This window comes from Pinus tabuliformis, chromosome Q (genome assembly GCF_031772625.1).
Source record: "Pinus tabuliformis cultivar Carrire ecotype Pingquan chromosome Q, CPIR1, whole genome shotgun sequence".
NCBI lineage: Eukaryota > Viridiplantae > Streptophyta > Pinopsida > Pinales > Pinaceae > Pinus > Pinus tabuliformis.
In genome coordinates, this window is record NC_142296.1 from 16,989,497 (window position 1) to 17,008,101 (window position 18,605).

At 34.1% G+C, this 18,605-nt stretch overlaps 1 protein-coding gene and 1 pseudogene across 2 annotated transcripts; both read left to right on the top strand.

Annotated features, from left to right (window-relative positions):
• The first annotated feature begins 2,259 nt into the window (after positions 1–2,259).
• Positions 2,260–3,281, top strand: LOC149218048 (ferredoxin-like). Of its 2 annotated transcripts, none has more exons than XM_089383762.1 (2): positions 2,260–2,385; positions 2,510–3,281. In XM_089383762.1, exon 2 carries the CDS (start codon positions 2,528–2,530, stop codon positions 2,996–2,998), a length of 471 nt encoding a protein of 156 aa, XP_089239888.1. In that variant the 5' UTR covers positions 2,260–2,385; positions 2,510–2,527; the 3' UTR covers positions 2,999–3,281. The 2 variants fall into 2 exon arrangements, with proteins under 2 accessions (XP_089239888.1, XP_089239887.1); XM_089383761.1 differs by having other exon boundaries at positions 2,266–2,423.
• A 5,836-nt stretch (positions 3,282–9,117) lies between these two features.
• LOC149218049 (putative cytosolic oligopeptidase A pseudogene) lies at positions 9,118–9,776 on the top strand (annotated as a pseudogene).
• The last annotated feature ends 8,829 nt before the right edge of the window (positions 9,777–18,605 follow it).

Here is an 18,605-nt window from a genome sequence, read left to right on the forward strand (position 1 = left end):
TGTAACACCTATGTAAGAATTCCCAACTCAAACAAAAGATTCTTATGGAATTGCACACTTCTCCCTTAGGAGGGCACTTAGGATTTTTAAAAACTTACCAAAGGGTTAAGAAGGATTTTTTTGGGATGGCCTTAAATCAGATATTCAAAAGTTTGTGACGGAATGTTTGGTTTGCCAACAAAGTAAATTTGAAACAATTAAGACCCCAGGCCTATTACAACTTTTATCCATTCCAAGCCAACGTTGGGAGGAGGTTTCAATGGATTTTATCACAGGTTTACCCAAGTCCGAAGGAAAGAATGTCATCATGGTGGTTGTTGACAAACTTACCAAGTATGCACTCTTTTGTGCATTATCTCATCCATTTAAAGCTAGTACAGTTTTTACTGCATTTATGGAAACAATTCAAAAGCTACATGGAAACCCAAAGATTATTGTAAGCGACAGAGATCCCATTTTCACTAGATTTTTTTGGACATAATTATTTTCTTGTCTCGGTACTTAGTTAGCTCATAACTCATCTTATCATCCTCAATCTGATGGGCAAACTGAGATAGTAAACAAATTTTTGGAAGGATATCTTTGTTGCTTTTTCTTTGATAAATAGACACAATGGGTCATATGGTTGCCTCTGGCCGAAAGGTGGTATAACACTTCTTTCCATATTGCAGCAAAAATGACCCCATTTATGGCACTTTATGGATATCATCTACCATCCATCATATCATATTTAAGAGAAAATTCTAAGGTTCAAGCAGTGGAAGATCACATCGAGCATCAACAACAAGTTCCCCAACTCTTAAAGGATAATCTCACTTTGGCACATAATAGAATAAAACAAAAGGCAGATCAACATCGTAACAAAATAAGTTTTGATGTAAGTGACTGGGTAATCCTACAGCTACAACCATATAAACAAATGTCCTTCAGGTAAGCAAAGAAGGATAATAAATTATCACCAAAGTATTATGGTCCATACAAGGTGTTGCAAAAGATTGGTACTATGGCATTCAAATTGGAGCTTCTCGAGTGCACCCAGTTTCCATGTTTCATGTTTAAAGAAGGTTATAGGTGATAAGCTCCTAGCTCAAACAATATTTCTAGAACTTGACAAGGAAGGAAAAATCATATTGGAGGTTCCAGTCACAGAAACAAGAACTCAACAGCTATGAAATCGATCAATTTTGGGGTATCTCATCAAGTGGAAGAACTTACCCGCTAAAGATTCCACATGGGAGGATGAAAATTTTATACAGAAGCACCCAGAACTACTCAAGCGTCGAGGACAACACTTTTTTAAAGGAGAGGGGCATATTAAGTCCCTATAATATTAGTGATTCCCCCATTACTATTGTCTTTGTAGCCCTTATTGTTATTATTGTGCCCCTATTGTTCCCATATTGTTATTAGTGTGCCCCATAGAAGCCCACTATTGTTATTGTTGTGCCCTTATATTATTATTGTTATGTCGACTTTGATTATATTGTGACCCCTTAGACTCCTATATCTAGAAAGGAGGCTTAGTCATTTGTGTCATCCAAGAATTGTTCATTTGTATAATGTAAAGGAGGTTGCCCCCTTGTAGAGGCTGATTTTGAAGTCATTGATCTATTTTTTAATCTTTTTGTGAGCTGATTAATAACAATTGCAAGAGTTGTAAATGACATTTCCTTTACCATACAAATTGACTTTTCGTATAAATTCACTCATCCTTACTTAGCAACACACCTTATGGCAGAGTAGATTGCTTGGTTCAATAATGAAAATTAAAGCCAAAGTCTAAAAGTCCCAAATTTGATTGCCTCCTATTACCTTTATATATTTTATTGAAAATGTTATATTAAAAAAAATGATATAGATAAAGCCTTGTTCCATGTAATAACTAATCATCATTTAATAGGTAGAGCCAAAATCCAAATGGCCTAACCCTTCTCCAAATTTAGATAGTAATGTCCAAATGTTTTTTTTCATATGACTTTGACCATAAGCTACCTTTTTAATATGAGATTTTGGCCATGCTTTTTTTTATGTTGATATTTTATAGCTTTTCCCATATGGCCTTGTCCATATATTACATTTTTAATATGGACCTTGGCCATGATTTTTTTTGTAGGTTGATATTTTATAACTTTGGGGGTTGAATCTTATGATTGTACGGAGGTGAAAACAACATCAGCCAGTCATGGGCTTTTGATTTCATGAAAGCAAAGTGATAGTGTTGGAGGAAGGAAATGTGGACACGTGGAGGATAAGGTAAATGGCTACCACCCACACGTAGTGCTTATTTTGGTCCGCTCAATCAACTCTTTTAGCTTTACCTCGCCTCCCATCTTCAACGCCCAACATTCATTCACATCCATCGAATTCTCGTCTGCAGTTAGCAAAGTAATCCTCCCACTCCACGCTCTGCATTGCATTTACAGGTGAAGGGAGCTAGAATTCTCATTGCACTCATTTTTGGTTTTTTTTTTTCAGTGACTAACTGACTGACTCTGTATTCTTGGATCAGGAAGCAACGAACTAAGGCATGGCTTCAACAACGTTGTCCGCGTCGGTGGTTCCCGTGGCTCTGTGCGGCGGCGCCAAGGCCTCGGGCGGGTTACGCCAGCCGCCCCCGTCGACGGTGTCTCTGAAGGCATTCAACAGCAACATGGGGCAATCGTTGTTCGGCGTGAAGGCGAGCAGGGCGCGCGTGACGGCGATGGCAATGTTCAAGGTGAAGCTGTTGACGCCGGAGGGGGAGACGGAGATCGAGTGCCCAGATGACGTTTACATTCTTGACGCGGCGGAGGAGGCCGGGATCGAGCTCCCCTACTCCTGCAGAGCCGGCTCCTGTTCTTCCTGCGCCGGAAAGGTTGTCGGTGGAGAAGTCGACCAGTCCGACGGCAGCTTCCTCGACGACGACCAGATCGGGGAGGGTTTCGTCTTGACCTGCGTCGCCTACCCTACATCTGACGTCGTCATTGAAACCCACAAGGAAGAAGCCCTCGCCGGCTGAAGCCCTCCATTCTCTCTCTCCACCTGTAAGAGCTTTCCGGTTCCAGTCACAGTCACAGTGCTTGCTATTGTTATTTCAATGTAGGTTTCATTTTCAATTTTTCTTTGTGGATAACCACACTCGTCACTTCCTATCTTCAAACTTTTTGGCCACTGCTTGCAAACTTCTTCTTTTAAGAGTTTGTCTTTATTATTGCAATAAAGAGTTATTATTAGAATTTCAATAAACTCTGTCACTGCTGCTGCTGTTACTATTGGAATTGGATGGTACTGCATTTCTGGTAGCCATGAGTTCATATATTTATCTGGGTTGGATTTTTGTATTTTTCGTTTGGAGTTTATTGTTGCATTTTTATTATAATCATTCAATTGGTTGATTTTGCTATCCATTTTGGTATCAGTAGGGATTTGAAACATGTCCATTATAAAATGTTGATATTTGATTGGAATATATATGTTAATAAACTACATTATTTACTTTGATTTCAACTTTTTGTGATTCATAAATATCAGTAGAGGTTTGAAACGCCTCTATTACAAAATGTTGATATAGGTTAACTTTCATGAGGTTAACTTTCATGTCTATTTTGTTAGAATATTACATTATTTATTTTCTTAGATTAATCACATCATTATTTAGATTATTACATTATTTATTTTTTCAGATTAATCACATCATTAATCACATCATTAATGGTTAATCACATCACATCATTAATGGTTGATTAACTTTGAAACCATCTAAAATAATTCATCCTTAAAACAACACAACCACAACCAACGGGATGGATATTTATGAGTTATGTTTGAAAAGTTTTGCATATCAATAACAAAAAGTATGGAATGGGATGGATATAAAAAGTATGGAATGGGATGGATATATTTATGAGTTATGTGTGAAAAGTTTTGCATATCAATAACAAAAGTATGGAAGTGTGCACATTCCTTGTATTTTGTTCTTGAATTGAATTTAAGAAGAAATGTTGCATTTATTTTTCGCTGAGAATAATTTTTCTGTATTAATAAAATGATAAGAATTTGTAATTAGTTTTTTACATTTTTAGAGTCAAAGTGTGTTAAACTTATTTAAATGATTTATATTTAAAAGTAAAATGTACAAGTCATATCATGTATCTTGGTATATATAGAATTGTATAAATTATACATAAATTAGTTTATTTTTTTTATTGAATTTTTGTTCAAAGTTAGTTGAACATGCAACCACAAGATGCATTTGGCTTTTCTTGTATCTTTCTTTTCCCTTAGCTTACATTAGATGGTATTGAAACTTATTTTTCAAAACAAGTTTTAATGTATTAATTTATTTAGCAAAACAATTTGGATTTTATCACCTTACTCCATGTTTAGTTTGCATAAGTTAATACTCTATCTTTAGTCTACATGAGTTTGCCTTAAAATTTATGGTCAAGCCTACCACATTTCATAGATCTTGATTATTTTTTAGAAAGGCTTTTTTTTTCCTCAACATGAATTTATACTAAAATTCAAATTATACAGAGCCAAATATTATTGCACCTTTTGTTAGACAGATTGTATTCTTGAAATGAACCAAATTTATCATTTTCCTTTAAATGAGGAAATGATAAAAAATGGTAATTAATTTTATGTTTTTATTTCTTAGTTTTATTCTCCTTAATGCTTTGATTTTTGTTGGGATAAGAAACTATTGGGAGAAATTGTACACCTAATACATCCCTAATAGAAGTACATACATTTGCAAGGTGCACTACAAGAATGATGATAAGATATATATTTTGCTTCTTATAGGGGTCATGATTGGAATACTATTCTTTGTAGTCCAAAAGATCTATATGAATAGGAAATGTCTTACTTTTAGTTATAGTTTGAATTTTTAATTCATGTGATGAGAAGAAATTAATTAGATTTATAATGAAATTTATAAATCAATTATTGATACATTTGCAAATTGCACTACAAGTATGATGATAAGATATATATTTTGCATCTTATAAGGGGTCATTATTGGAATACTATTAATCATTTTAGTCTAAAATATCCTGTATGAATAGAAGTTTCCTTACTTCTAATTATAGTTTGAATTATTAAGTCTAAAATATCCTATATGAATAGAAGTTTCCTTACTTCTAATTATAGTTTGAATTACTAATTCATGTGATAATTAGGGAATTTTTATATAATGAACCCAAAGAGAAGCTAAAGATAACTGATAATAGGTGATGAGAAGCAACTAATTAGGTTATGATAATTATGGTTTGAATTATTAATTCATATGATAAGAAACAACTATTTAAATTTATAAAAAAAAATCTATAAATCTATCATAGATCCAATTAAAGCAATTTTACAGGATAAACCCTACTGGAAACTAAATAAAAATGATAATAGGTGATTGATTAAGAAAACATTCATATTATATTATCCATTCCAAAGATATGATATAATATCTAAGAGTACCAAATTCTTTACTTTAACTTTGTAGTTTTTACCATTTTAATTTTATTCCCATTCCTTTTATTTTTAATTAATTAAGTTATATTAATAATATTCTATAGCATGAGAATTGATTGATAGTAAAGTGAAGATATTTTGTATTCAACATTAAAGTTTAAATGATATAAATATGTTTTTTCATTTTATGGTTTATTTCACTTATGAAAGCAATTCATGCCTAATATACATAAGCTGATTACTATTTATATTTATTGGCACATAATAAAAATATAGTCATTATACTTTGGTTTTGTTTAACTATCATATGATTTGGAGTTTTTGGCCAAAATCTGGTGAAATAATTTTTTGTCAAATTGTGATCTTTTGTTGTCTAAAATGTGTTTTTGAATAAATATATGGATTCAACACCTTGAAAAATCCATGGGGCACTTGGATTGCGGAGAGTGTGGAGAGTTCACAACTCAAACTTGTGATTGCAATAAATCCCTGCGAGATTCTAGGCAAATTTGACCAAAAAATATATCTAGAAAAGCTCCAAAAGACATAACAAATAGAGTAGGAATTGTACTTATATGTATATGTGTGAGTGTAGAATAATAAACACAATTAACACACATACAGAATACCAAAAACATACAAATGGCGGAAAAGGCCTCAACCTCACTGTATTCCTATCATGATGAAATCCCATGTAATGTACAAATAATGATAATAGTACAAATAAATACATGAAGAAGTTTGTCTCAAGATAGTACGCCTATCTTGGACACTATGGTTGAGAAAATATCTCAACAGCACACTAATCTCGAAGCCTAACTAGTTGGAGAGAATCTCTCAACCAAGTAGGCCTAAACTGACTCCTACCCACGAGGAACAAACTTAATCTAGAAAGGTGGGATTAAATCCAACTTTATTGATTTTAATTAATTTAATTGTTTTGGACTTATAATTGTTTTCATCACATAAGAGTGAGGCTAACATTCCCCCCCCTCAATGATAAGTCCAAAATAAGAACGAGGAACCATTTTCCAAGTTCTCCTGTTGATCCTCAAAAATGTTGTCTGAAAAACCACCAAACTGGATGCTGAAAAAACTCTAATCCAAAGAGAACATGAGTCATCTGCAATTTTGAGTCATCTCTGAAATTTTGCTTGACAACTCCATCATGTGCCAAGCTGCAAAAGGATCCATCTCTCTTTTCTTGCAATCAGCATCCTTTGTCCACTGACAAAATGTTGATGACACTCACTGGCGAATTTTCTTGTCCACTTACAAAATATTGAGAACGCCCACTCGCGAATTTGTTTATGATGCCCACTGGCTAATTTGTTGATGATGCCTCGCTGATGAAAATGCCCACTGGTTGCTTCGCTAATGTTGTCGTGACTTTCAGTCTGACAACCACTGTTAATTTCATTGACATTTTCCCCCCTTTGTCAGCTGAAAGGAGAGACAATTTTCTTCAAATTATTTTAAACTCCCCCCCTTCAGGTGTAGGCGTGGTTCACTGGTATGCTCCCTCGTTCAACTGCACGAGAGTACCATCTTCATTTTTACTGTTGGCTGCAATATGTGTGAGTGAATTCGATTGTAAAACTTATACAATCTTCTGACCGTGGATGACCATTCCCAGGGATCAATCCATGAATAATTGATCTTCAATCTGGTTGATTGTTGTTGTTTGCTGCATTGTGCTGAAGAATGATTTGAGTTGCCACAAAGGTGACAAGGATGGAGATCAAAACACTGATCTTCCAGATGACCTGTTCTTTGACAATGAAGGCATTTTGGTTTAACTGTAACTTCAGTTTGCGCGTATTTATGTTTGTTTGCAATTTTCTCAGAACTAGCCGATGTGATTTGTGCAAGAAACCCTGCATTGACAAAGTTAATGGGCCTTGAATAATCTGGGATATGCAATTTGGCGTCATCTTTGACATATCCTAAGCCTCGTCGATTTCTGTTACTTTGGATTTCTTCTCCTGGCTTGATGATTGGTTTGGAAGAAGTAAGTTCAATTTGATCATGAACAACTTCTACACTAGAAGTTGTTTGGATGAGTGATTTGGAATCAACATCTTTATCTTCATTTGTATGGTTGAATGCATTGGTAGCATCACTCTTTTTTTGCAACTCAACTCTTTGTAGTTGCGACTCCAGTTGAAGGAACTCAATTATTTCATGTGCTTGCTGTAGATTCATTGAAATATCAACAAGAGTTGCTTTGCTGATTTTTACCATGTCTTCAGCAGTTGAGAGGATCAAATTGTTAAGAATCTTTAATAATTGAATGCTTTTCGCCATGTGAACTTCCTGGAACTCACGCTCGCTCGCTTGCTTCAACTAGTTTAAGGCTCACTTGATGTTGGGAACTTTGCACTTGCTTGAACTCACTCTCTTGATTGATCGAAAGAAGGGTGTCAAATACTATTGAAAATGCACCCAAGAGAAATGCTTACAATGATTTGAATGACTCAGTTGAAAAACAATGGATTCACTTGGTTTAATTGATTCTCTATCAATTCAAAGCTTGGGTGTCGGTTTCAACCGAGAATGCACCCTAACAATTCAACTCAATTGGACTTTGATTACAATCAAACTTACAAATTATGATTTGCAAGTTACAATTTTGTATTGAGCTTATTAAAAAAATGGTGCAAGTGCAATTTCCAAAAAGTTGTTGTTTAATTGATGCAAATGTTGTTGATGTAGATGACAACTTCATTAACGTGATTGGATGTTGATGTAGAATCGTCTTTGACAACTTGATTATGTATTGCTGCTTCTTGATTGTTTGTAGTTCACTTGATTACATAAGCTTGAATGAAAATGATTATGTGCATGCAATTCGCTAATTTGTTGTGTGCTACATGTGTACCATATTAGAAGGATACCACATGAAGGTTAGTGTCAAAACTAGACACAAAACAAAAACAATATCAAGAATCATGCGTGATCACAAACACTCTCATAGTGTACCTAAGATCCCCTTATTCAATTTCAGGCGGATCTAGGACACTTCAACACCACAAAAAAATATGTCTTTATTAAATAGTGAATTTCATCAACCTTCAACTTCCCAAGCAATAATAATGCCAAGCTCGCAAGCCTTTGAAGCAACTTGTCTTCAAAATATGGATGTTCATGGACTCAATCTTTCTCAAAGTAAAACATTACTTTGGGTTACAACAATAAGTTTTAAAAATATTCCCTCATCTCTCCAAAATACAAACAATAGTAAATTCCTTATTTCTCCAAAACTTACAAAATATGCCCTCACAATTACATTCTTATCTCTTCATAAAAATTTACTCTTTAAAATAATTAATTAATTTCTTTCTTCTCTTAATTATGTGAAGTCTTCCACCACTATTCTCAGTGCCACTAGACCTTCAGCATGTATCAGATTCAAAACAACATTTTCTTCACATCTCCGCTGCACAAGTCTGAGTCTAAACTAGGTGCCAAGAATCGCTGGAGTGGATATATTCGAGGAAAACCCACTGCTACAAGCGGGACCCTTTCCCCATTTCGATGCAGTGGAACTGAAGCACGTCTACCCTGGCATTAGGGGCTCTCTTACAATAACTGGAAAATGATTTAGCTGAATTGGAAAGAACAGTACAACCAACTTGGTCAGGGCTAGTTGAGCCTTTAGAGAAAATCATGGATCGTCTCTCCATTGTATGGAGAGTTGTAAACCATCTTAAAACTGTCAAAGATTATGAAGATCTTCGTTCAGCTATTGAGGAAGTGCAGCTTGAAAAAGTGACATTTCAACTTAGACTAGGACAAAGCAAACCTATCTTCAATGCATTCAAAGTTATTCAGGAAGATCCTATTTGGGAAATGCTGACAGAAGCCCAAAAACGTATAGTTGAAGTTCAGATTAAGCCACACTTAATGGAGTTGCTTTGGCAGGGGATGCTAAAGTGCACTTCAATGAAATCCAACAAGAATTAGAAAAGCTTTCATTAAAATTTACTGAGAACATTTTGGATGCAACAAAAAGCTTTGAGAAGCTAATAACTGACAAGAAAGATATTGAGGGATTGCCACCAATTGCTCTTGGTCTCGCTGCTCAAACAACAACATCTAAGGGTTATGAAGGTGCAACTGCCGAGAATGGGCCATGGATTATTACATTAGATACTCCAAGCTACCGACCAATTCAACAACATGCACGTAATCACAGTCTTCATGAGGAGCTCTATCATTCTTATGTTACTCGTGCCTCTACTGAAAAGTTAGATAAAATTCCAGTTTTTTATCAGATTTTGAGACTTCAATTAGAGAGAGCTAAACTGCTTCGAAAAAATAAATAAATAAATAATTTCTTAAATAACTTGCAGAAACCTTAGAATTTTTGCCGAAAGATAGATGTCTATCTCCCATGAAGCCGAACAGACTGGATTTGAGGGCATTACAATCCAAAATCTGCAAAAATCGAAGCATTCATATCTATGAACATCGTGGATCAATTTACGCTAGTTCCTCCCTAGATCAACTCCTTTTTATTCATTGGAATTGCTACAGGATTGTATTCTAGCTTCCACGACTTTTGTGATCGATCCCCTTCTTGTCAATATAGCTGGAAAGTAGATCCATAGCTTTTTTGGTTCCACGCTGCTATATCCATAGGTATCAATGCTTCTTGAGCTATCTAACCACTATATGCAGGTTTTTAATTCAATTTCACGCAGATCTCACAAAATTCATCTTACATGGACTCAACTTCCACAAGTAGTCCTTTGACACAACAATTTCAAAATGTTCAAGCTCTAAATCCAAGATTTCCATTAGCTCCGATACCACATGAAGAATAATAAATACAATTAACACACATAAAAAATACCAAAAATATAGAAATGGTGGAAGAGGTCTCAACCTCACTGTATTCCTCTCATGATGCAATCCCATGTAATGTACAAAGAATGATAATAGTACAAATAAATACATGAGGAAGTTTGTCTCAAGATAGTACGTCTATCTTGCACATTATAGTTGAGAAAATATTTCAATAACACACTAATCTAGGAGCCTAACTAGTTGGAGAGAATATCTCAACCAACTAGGCCTAAACTGGTTCCTGCCCATCAGGAGCAAACTCAATCTAGAAAGGTAGGATTAAATCCAACTTTCTTGATTTTAATTAATTTAATTGTTTTGGACTTATAATTGTTTTCTTCACGTGAGAGTGAGGCTAACAGTGAGACAAAGAAATTATACAATTGAAAAACTATAAATTATAGGCAGGACACAATGTTTGTTGGCTTCCTTATTCACTTGTTTTTATTTTTTAGTCATGAGCATATATCAATTATTATCAAAATTAATTTTTATTTTTATTTGGTTTTCATTAGAAATTAGTTGAGAATATATTGTGCATTTCTCGAAATCATTTTTGATGTATTTTTTGTCTGTACTTACTCCACAATATTTTGGTATCTTTGCCTCACACGGGTGCGTGCGCGCACACACACACACATATATTCTAGTATTTTTATGCAAAATCTACATATCTATCTCTTTTCTTCTAGAAAACATGTTAATTAAATTATTAATTTAATTGTCATAACATTTTTTGGCATTGATGAGAATTGAACCCATGACCTCCTAATAGCAAGATGCTTTAGCAATGAGACCTCAACCATTAGAGCTAACCCTTAGGCTCATATTATCATTTTACTATGTGAATGTTTTAACATATTTTCAAATTCCTTTGCAACTAGTAAAAATACGGTGAAAATAAATGTAATTAGGTCCACCATGTGGAGAATTACACATTATTTATTTATGTAAATACTTGCTTAAATTAGGTGGACAATTATTCAAGTGGCATTCTTGCATAAAAAATAGTGAGCAACTATTAGACATTCTTCCATAAACATTGATACGTAACTATCAGCATGGTATATTGTTGTACAAAATTTTGATACTTGACATATATATATGAATATTTTTTTTTATATCTCATTATTCAATTTTAAAATCACTTTAAAATAAGCATCAACTAATTAGAAAAAACAATTTAATTTTTTTAAAAAATATTTAATTTAATATTTATTTTTTTCAAAATTTTAATAAATATTGATTTCAACTTCTGTAATCTATATCACTTATTGAAAATGTATTTCAAAATAATAACATTTTTATACTTAGAGTAAACCATTCAAACTATCTATTATAATTCAAAACTAATAAACTAATAAAAAAAAAAATTAGAACAAAAATAAACAACGCTATATATTTTCCTACCGCGAAAAATAATAATTTGCTAATTTCTAAAATTTTATATCTTAAATACTCAATCCAAATTCATATACACATGATTTCATTGGAGGTTGGTAATTGCGTCCATGGACATTGGAGGGAAAGTCACCCCTAACAAACTGAATGCTTAGTGGTTTTGATGTTTGTAAACATCTAATCTTAATAATATGCCAAAATCATATTATGATATATTATATTAGTATGCATGTAAAGATTATCTATAAATATATTATATAGACTGTTCCCTTCTTGACGTGAAATGCATTGAATTCTTAAAAAAACATTGAATATATTTAATAAAAGCTTAAAAACCTTTCATATTTATTGTTTTAAAAAAAAGTCTAATGTATTGTGACATCATGAAATTTGAAATATCAAAGTTTCCTAATCTCATAATGGTTTGTTGGTTGTATTTGTACCAAAAAAGTCCCAGCACTCGTAGAAGAGTATGGCAATGGTTATATATATCCAAGTATTTATGGTATGTATTCGTAATATAAAATAAATAAATTATTTTGGTATTTAATAATACATAGTATTTAATAACTTCAACTTCAAATTAATATTAATATTAGTTTGGTACTAATATTTCTAAAAATAAATTGACTAATTGTAAAATAATATATAGTCCAGTTTTTTAAGGGAAAGGTCAACTAAGACGTTAAAGTTAAATGAGAAAAAGATTAATCTCAAAATAATGAAATATGAAAAAGAAATTTTGGCAAGACTAACTAATGAATATTACAGATGTTAGGTTAGATTTAATGGATATAAAATTAGGTTAGATTTAATGGATATAAAATTTATATTAAGAATTAAATATAATATGTGAAAGTTGACATTGTTTTTCTATTCTCTTCTTATTTAAAATTCAAATGGATGATAATTAAAATGAATGGTGTAGGATATAATAAATAAATGGTCATAATATTATAAAGTATTGAATATTGTTAAGTAGAGGATATGGTAATTAAGAAATGGTTTTTTTTTTTTTTTTTTTTTTAAGAGTATGGGTTATTATTTAGTATTGTAAATAATATTTGACTATTGTTGTTGTTTCTATCATTGAGTGACTTAATTTTAGTAGTAGTGAAATCGTTTCTCATATTTTAAGTGGCTTAATGTCAATAGTAGTCAAGTCACTTCCTTATGAAGGTGAAAATGGACTCAATACCCACACACCCAAATGGCATGAATTTATTTTGAATTTCTAATATGAATGAAATGTTATGTAAATTGTACAAAATAGAGAAAAGGGAAGTCACTTCCTTATGAAGGTGCAAAGCAAGCATGAACTCAATACCCACACACCCAAATGGCATGAATTTATTTTGAATTTCTAATATGAATGCAATGTTATGTAAATTGTACAAAATAGAGAAAAGGGAGATATTTGCTTATGGATCTATGTTAATTGGGAGAAATATATTATAATGACATTTTCTCATAATGATATAAATCTATGTTTTCAAAAGCATAGAAGTAGTAGTTGATGGCCATCTCTAAAGGTGATCATTGCAAATTTTTATTCATTAACATATAAATCCCACATTATCCTTGAATGGATCCATGGTTGTGAAAATCCAAATATTCATTCTAGAACATGCATGTGCAGTTGGAGAATGCAATGATCATAGCTCATAATATGCTTAATAAATTCTATGGGTAGTTATATGTGTCTTAGCTATGAGAGAAAACCCAAATATCTAATGTTTTCCTTAAGAAAAAGGAGGGAATTTCATGGAATTTCATGAAAGTACATGTTCATTAACTTCTAGGACATTGCTAGAGGCTTCACATTCAAGGTATGAGTATATCCATTAATGATGGAGTTCACTGCATATATATAAATGAGATGGAATTATTGAACTTTGATGGAATAATAGTGCACAACCTATTACAGTATTTCTCTAAATTTGGATTTATCTCTAAATCAATATTACAAATATCTATAGTCATCATACTCACTACTAGGTAGCTCTAGATCTGAAAGTTTACAACTTGAAGGTTGTCATACACACAAGTCACCGACATTGTAGGCCATGAACTATAGCCCATTGGATAGTATACACCCCCTCACTATCACATTCAAGGCATGGGTCATAATACACACGAGGAGGCATACTCTCAAGGAAACATAATTCAACAATGGCAGGTGAAGCTTGTAATACAAAAATCTTAGGAAATTTCATGAATATTGTATTTTTTTTTGGTTTTAAAAATAAAGCAACCTACTCAACAACCTCAAGTATTAGCTCAATTAGCCATAAGAAGACGTGATACCTCTCCCCGAAGTTTAGGAGGTCACCCGTTTGATTCTCTTCATCTGTATTGGGCAAGATGCTTAGAACTGAGGCATAATAGTTTACCCTAGATATCACCCATCAATGATGATGAAGTCTTAAGGGGTTCCTCATGCATGGTTATAAGGGTAAAAAAGATACTCACTCAGGGATTTATGTCCCATCTAAAATCCCTTAAACCAGTTAAAAAGTAAGATTAACAAATTATCTATCTATATATATAAAAAGAGGAAAACATAATTAATATTAATTAGAGATGAATATACGTGTTACATCATATAGTAGACTATTTTAGGCTCATAGCCACCTTATAAAAAAACCCCAAAAAATAATAATGTCATGACCCATCAAAGAATATACTTTTCTCGATTCTACTAAAAGAACTTCATCCATGACATCACTATCAACTACATTCCATTCCATAAAAAAAATATTCCAAAATGGTTATTATTCATAGATGGAAGTACTCATGTTCTGCACTGTCCAAGAATTTAGTGATACTGAAAGAGCTTGCAAGAAGCTCTAATGCATCTTTTGAAAGAGCATCATCTTTGAAATTGAGCTTTTTGAGTACGTGGTGAAAAAACAAAAACCATTCAAATGGATGCATTGCCTCCTAAATGTCTATCATAAGGGGTTGTAGAAATACATTTTCCATAATTTTCCTATCGGCCTAGATAAATAACTAATTTTAAATCTCCCAATGTTTGTAGCTTTGTTATATTTTTTAAGGTGGCTACTGAGAAAAGTGTTCATAGGGAAATGAACTCAACTCAATTGTTTGTCCCATGACTTAGAGCATGTCTAATATGTCAAAATATGATGGGTTAAAGTAGAGAAAAAATTCAACCCCACAAAGCAAAGGATGACCATGTGATGCACTATTGAAATATCCCCACAGGAAGTCTTGATCTATAGGTGGAAAAATCATAATCCTTGTATATATCTCTCTCTCTCTCTCTCTCTCGCTATATATATATATATATATATATATATATATATATATATATATATATATATTAGAGCATATCTAATATGTCAAATTGTGATGGGTTAAAGTATAGAACAAATTCAACCCCACAAAGAAAAGGATGACCATGTGATGCACTATTCAAATATCCCCACAAGATGTCTTGATCTATAGGCAGCAAAATCATAATCTTTGTATATATATATATATTTTGGGGAAACCTTAAATTCTTTGTAGATATTTGATGTCATTCCTTCCATAATGTCAACTAAGAAATCGTTGGATATGAAAACACTAGACTTCCAAGTCCACTTGATCCGAGTTGACTCAACTCTCGGATTTAACTAAGATCTTTTGATTTCGTGATGTGATTAGAATTGCATTTAAAAGAGCATAAAGGAACATATATGCATGTTGTAAAGAAGAAGGAACATGACAAGAATCAACAACATAAGACACAAGACGTTGATAATGGAGTTCGTCCTGGAGGGACTACGTCTCCGGGCCCCGGTGTCAAGATGGTGTAGGCCGTTGCATTAAGTGTTGGAAAGAGTGATGATGTATGTGCATGTGTTTTCTCTATCATACAAGGAATATTCCCTCACGCAGGAGTGGCTCCAAGAGATGTTTCGTTGCAAGAACTCTCATTCAAAAAAGGACTCCTATCAGCATGACATAATTTCACATATGCTAATAATGAGCATCTCACCAACATGGCATCAAAGGGATCTCAATTCAAACATACATGGCGACACTTGAGTATCCCGTCAACATGACGACAAATGGATCCCAATCAAAACATGACAATAAGTACATCTCACATCAAGAACAAATGTTATATACCTAGGAGGGATAATATGGGGTACCAAGGGAGGTGATAAGGTGGTTAACCCATGTCATGTAAGGGACCACAAGTAGTTAATAATAATGTAATGGGCCCATGGTATTAGTTGATGGTATGAGGGAACCATGGTAATGACCCATGGTATTGTATGTATGAGGCCTATATAGAGGCTAGAGACTCCACATGGAGGATATGAAGAGAAGTATTATTGTATGAACAGGCATATGGATTGTGGAGTGTTCTCCTTCCTTAAGGAGTGAATGTATGGTGTTGCCCTACCTTAAGGGTTTGATAATAAAGAATCATTTCTATCTTGTTATTCTTGGGTTATATCTATTATCATATATCTTTGGATTAGATCTACAACAATTGGTATCAGAGCTACAACAATTGGTATCAGAGCTACAACAATTGGTATCAGAGCTACAACAACAAAACAAGATCCCACATCAAACATCAAACATGGATCTATACAACACAATGCATCTCAAGCAAAGAGACAAAGAAGTACATGATCACACTTCATATACCTCACATCAAGGAGTTATCTAAAGAAGAGGATGATAAACTATTGGATCTGGTTGTACCATCAATCTCGTGGCATCAAGTATCATGGAAATGATTTCTAGCATATTGAATGCTGACACCTGCACTCCACTTTGAAAAGTGGTTGAAAAATGGAATGATAAAATGGAAAATCTAATTACACCATCAGCTTTGTGGAATCGAATAGTTTAAAATCGACTGTCAAATTTCTGAATTCTGACAAAGTGAAAATCTGGGGCTAGAGGAATCTTTTAGATTCCCCCTAGATTCCTCAAAGATTCCCTCCTCTGGGTCATTTAAAGATCTGCTGCTCAGATAAGAAAAATGGTCTCACCATTGAGATTCTAGCGAAATTTTGAGAAGAATGACCATAAAGTTGGCTGCATTATGAATCTGGGAAATTTCGGCCTCCAAGGAATCTGGAAGATTCCCTCAAGATTCTTGAAGATTCTCCTCTGCTGGGAATCTACAAATATTCGCTAAAAAGGAAAATCCCACCTCGCCATTGCATTCCCTGTGAAAATCTGAGAAAAATGACTGTAAACTTGGTTACATTTTGATAAAATGAATTTTTACCTCCTCATGGAATCTTTAAGATTCTCTGCAAAAATTATGTCTCGAAAAACGTGCCATCATGGTTCTGCCTCTGTGGAATGTGTTATGGTTCTAATCCTCTCTCGGTTCTCAAATCCGCTCCTTCGTTCCGTCATCCTTCCCGCAATGAATTCGAAGGTTTATATATTAGATGTGGGCAGAGCTATCAAGGTTGAGCCTCGTGGCCCAACAGTGGCAGAGTCGTTTAGGAGGGCGAAGGTTGCGGTTTCGAACCCCCGCCTCTCCAAAATTTTACGTTATATATTTTTCAAACAGTTGTATTTTTTTTTGGCGTTGTTTTTATTTTGGTAACCATTGTTTTAAATGGGGTGTAACCGTTACGGTTTGGGTTGGTGTATTGATGTGGGTGCCCGAGTGGTGGGCTGGCCATTCCGGCGGGGCAGGTTCGAACCCCGCCGCCCATGGTTTGTATAAACATATAGTAAGTGGAGGTTGGGTGTGGACCAGGTCCATTGGAGGTGGCCCGCCCACAACCCATATATAACATATCTTTAACGTAATGTGGGTTGGTTGGGCTAGCAGGGGTCATGGCCAGTTGACGTATTAAGAATTAAAATTTGTTATTATTTTTAACTATATGTGTGTTTTCAGAAGGGAGGTGGCGGGGGTCATGGCCCACCACCTCATAACATATAATTTATTTATTTTTATTTAATACCAACCACAATTTTTGATTTTGTCTAATATAGAGGATATTAGACAAATTAAGTATCCGACAAATTCGCCCGCTCCTCGAGAGCCAGATTCCCTGTTCGGGACTCGTTCCATTTGTAGGACACTTAAACCTGTCCCACATGGCAACTTTGACCAAAACTTTGACTGGCTCTTTCTCCCTCATATGAGCTCGAATTTGAGGGGTGTTCACACCATTGGAATCAAGGTGACGAGCACTTCAATCTGGTGCCAGTTTGGGAGCAATTTGACCACTTTGAATTTTGACCTTTTTCTGAGTCCTCTTGGACTTCTGCATGTGTCTGGAGCCACCTGGATCAATCCTCCCCACTGAGGAGCTTTTGGTCCTCCAAAAGCATGAAAATAATCTGCCACTTCTTTGTACCCTGTCTGCACTTGTAAGTATCTGATATGTCACCCTTCCTTCTCCTTCAGCTTTGTCCTTTGGAGCCATAAGCGATGAGTCGACACCTGCAACCTCCGCAAACCTGTAGTACATTGTTTTGCAAATTACATGTTTGATTTACAATACCAACTAATGACCCAAGCATCCCATACTTGCCACGAGTTTTTAACACATACTCGGTGGTCAAGTTTACCTCAAAATGAAACAATACCCTAGCTATCAAAAACAAGGCCAACATATCATTGTTGCTTCAACAAGTGATGGAAACCACATCATCACTGCAACACATGATTTACAAAAATAAGGCCAAACATTATTTTTTGCTTTGACAAGTGATGGAAACACAACATCACTTTCAGAGTGTAAAATGCAACACAAAATAAGACCAGACATCATTGTTGCTTAACAAGTGATTGAAAACACATCATCACTTTTACATTTTAAAATGCAACACATGATTGGAAAAAAATAAGACCATGACATTCTATCACGCTTAGAAGAACCATTTCTCACTTATCAAGGTGA

What these genes read in the sequence shown, in the direction of transcription:
- LOC149218048 (XM_089383762.1), top strand. Translation starts at nt 2,528, where the DNA reads ATGGCTTCAACAACGTTGTCCGCGTCGGTGGTTCCCGTGGCTCTGTGC.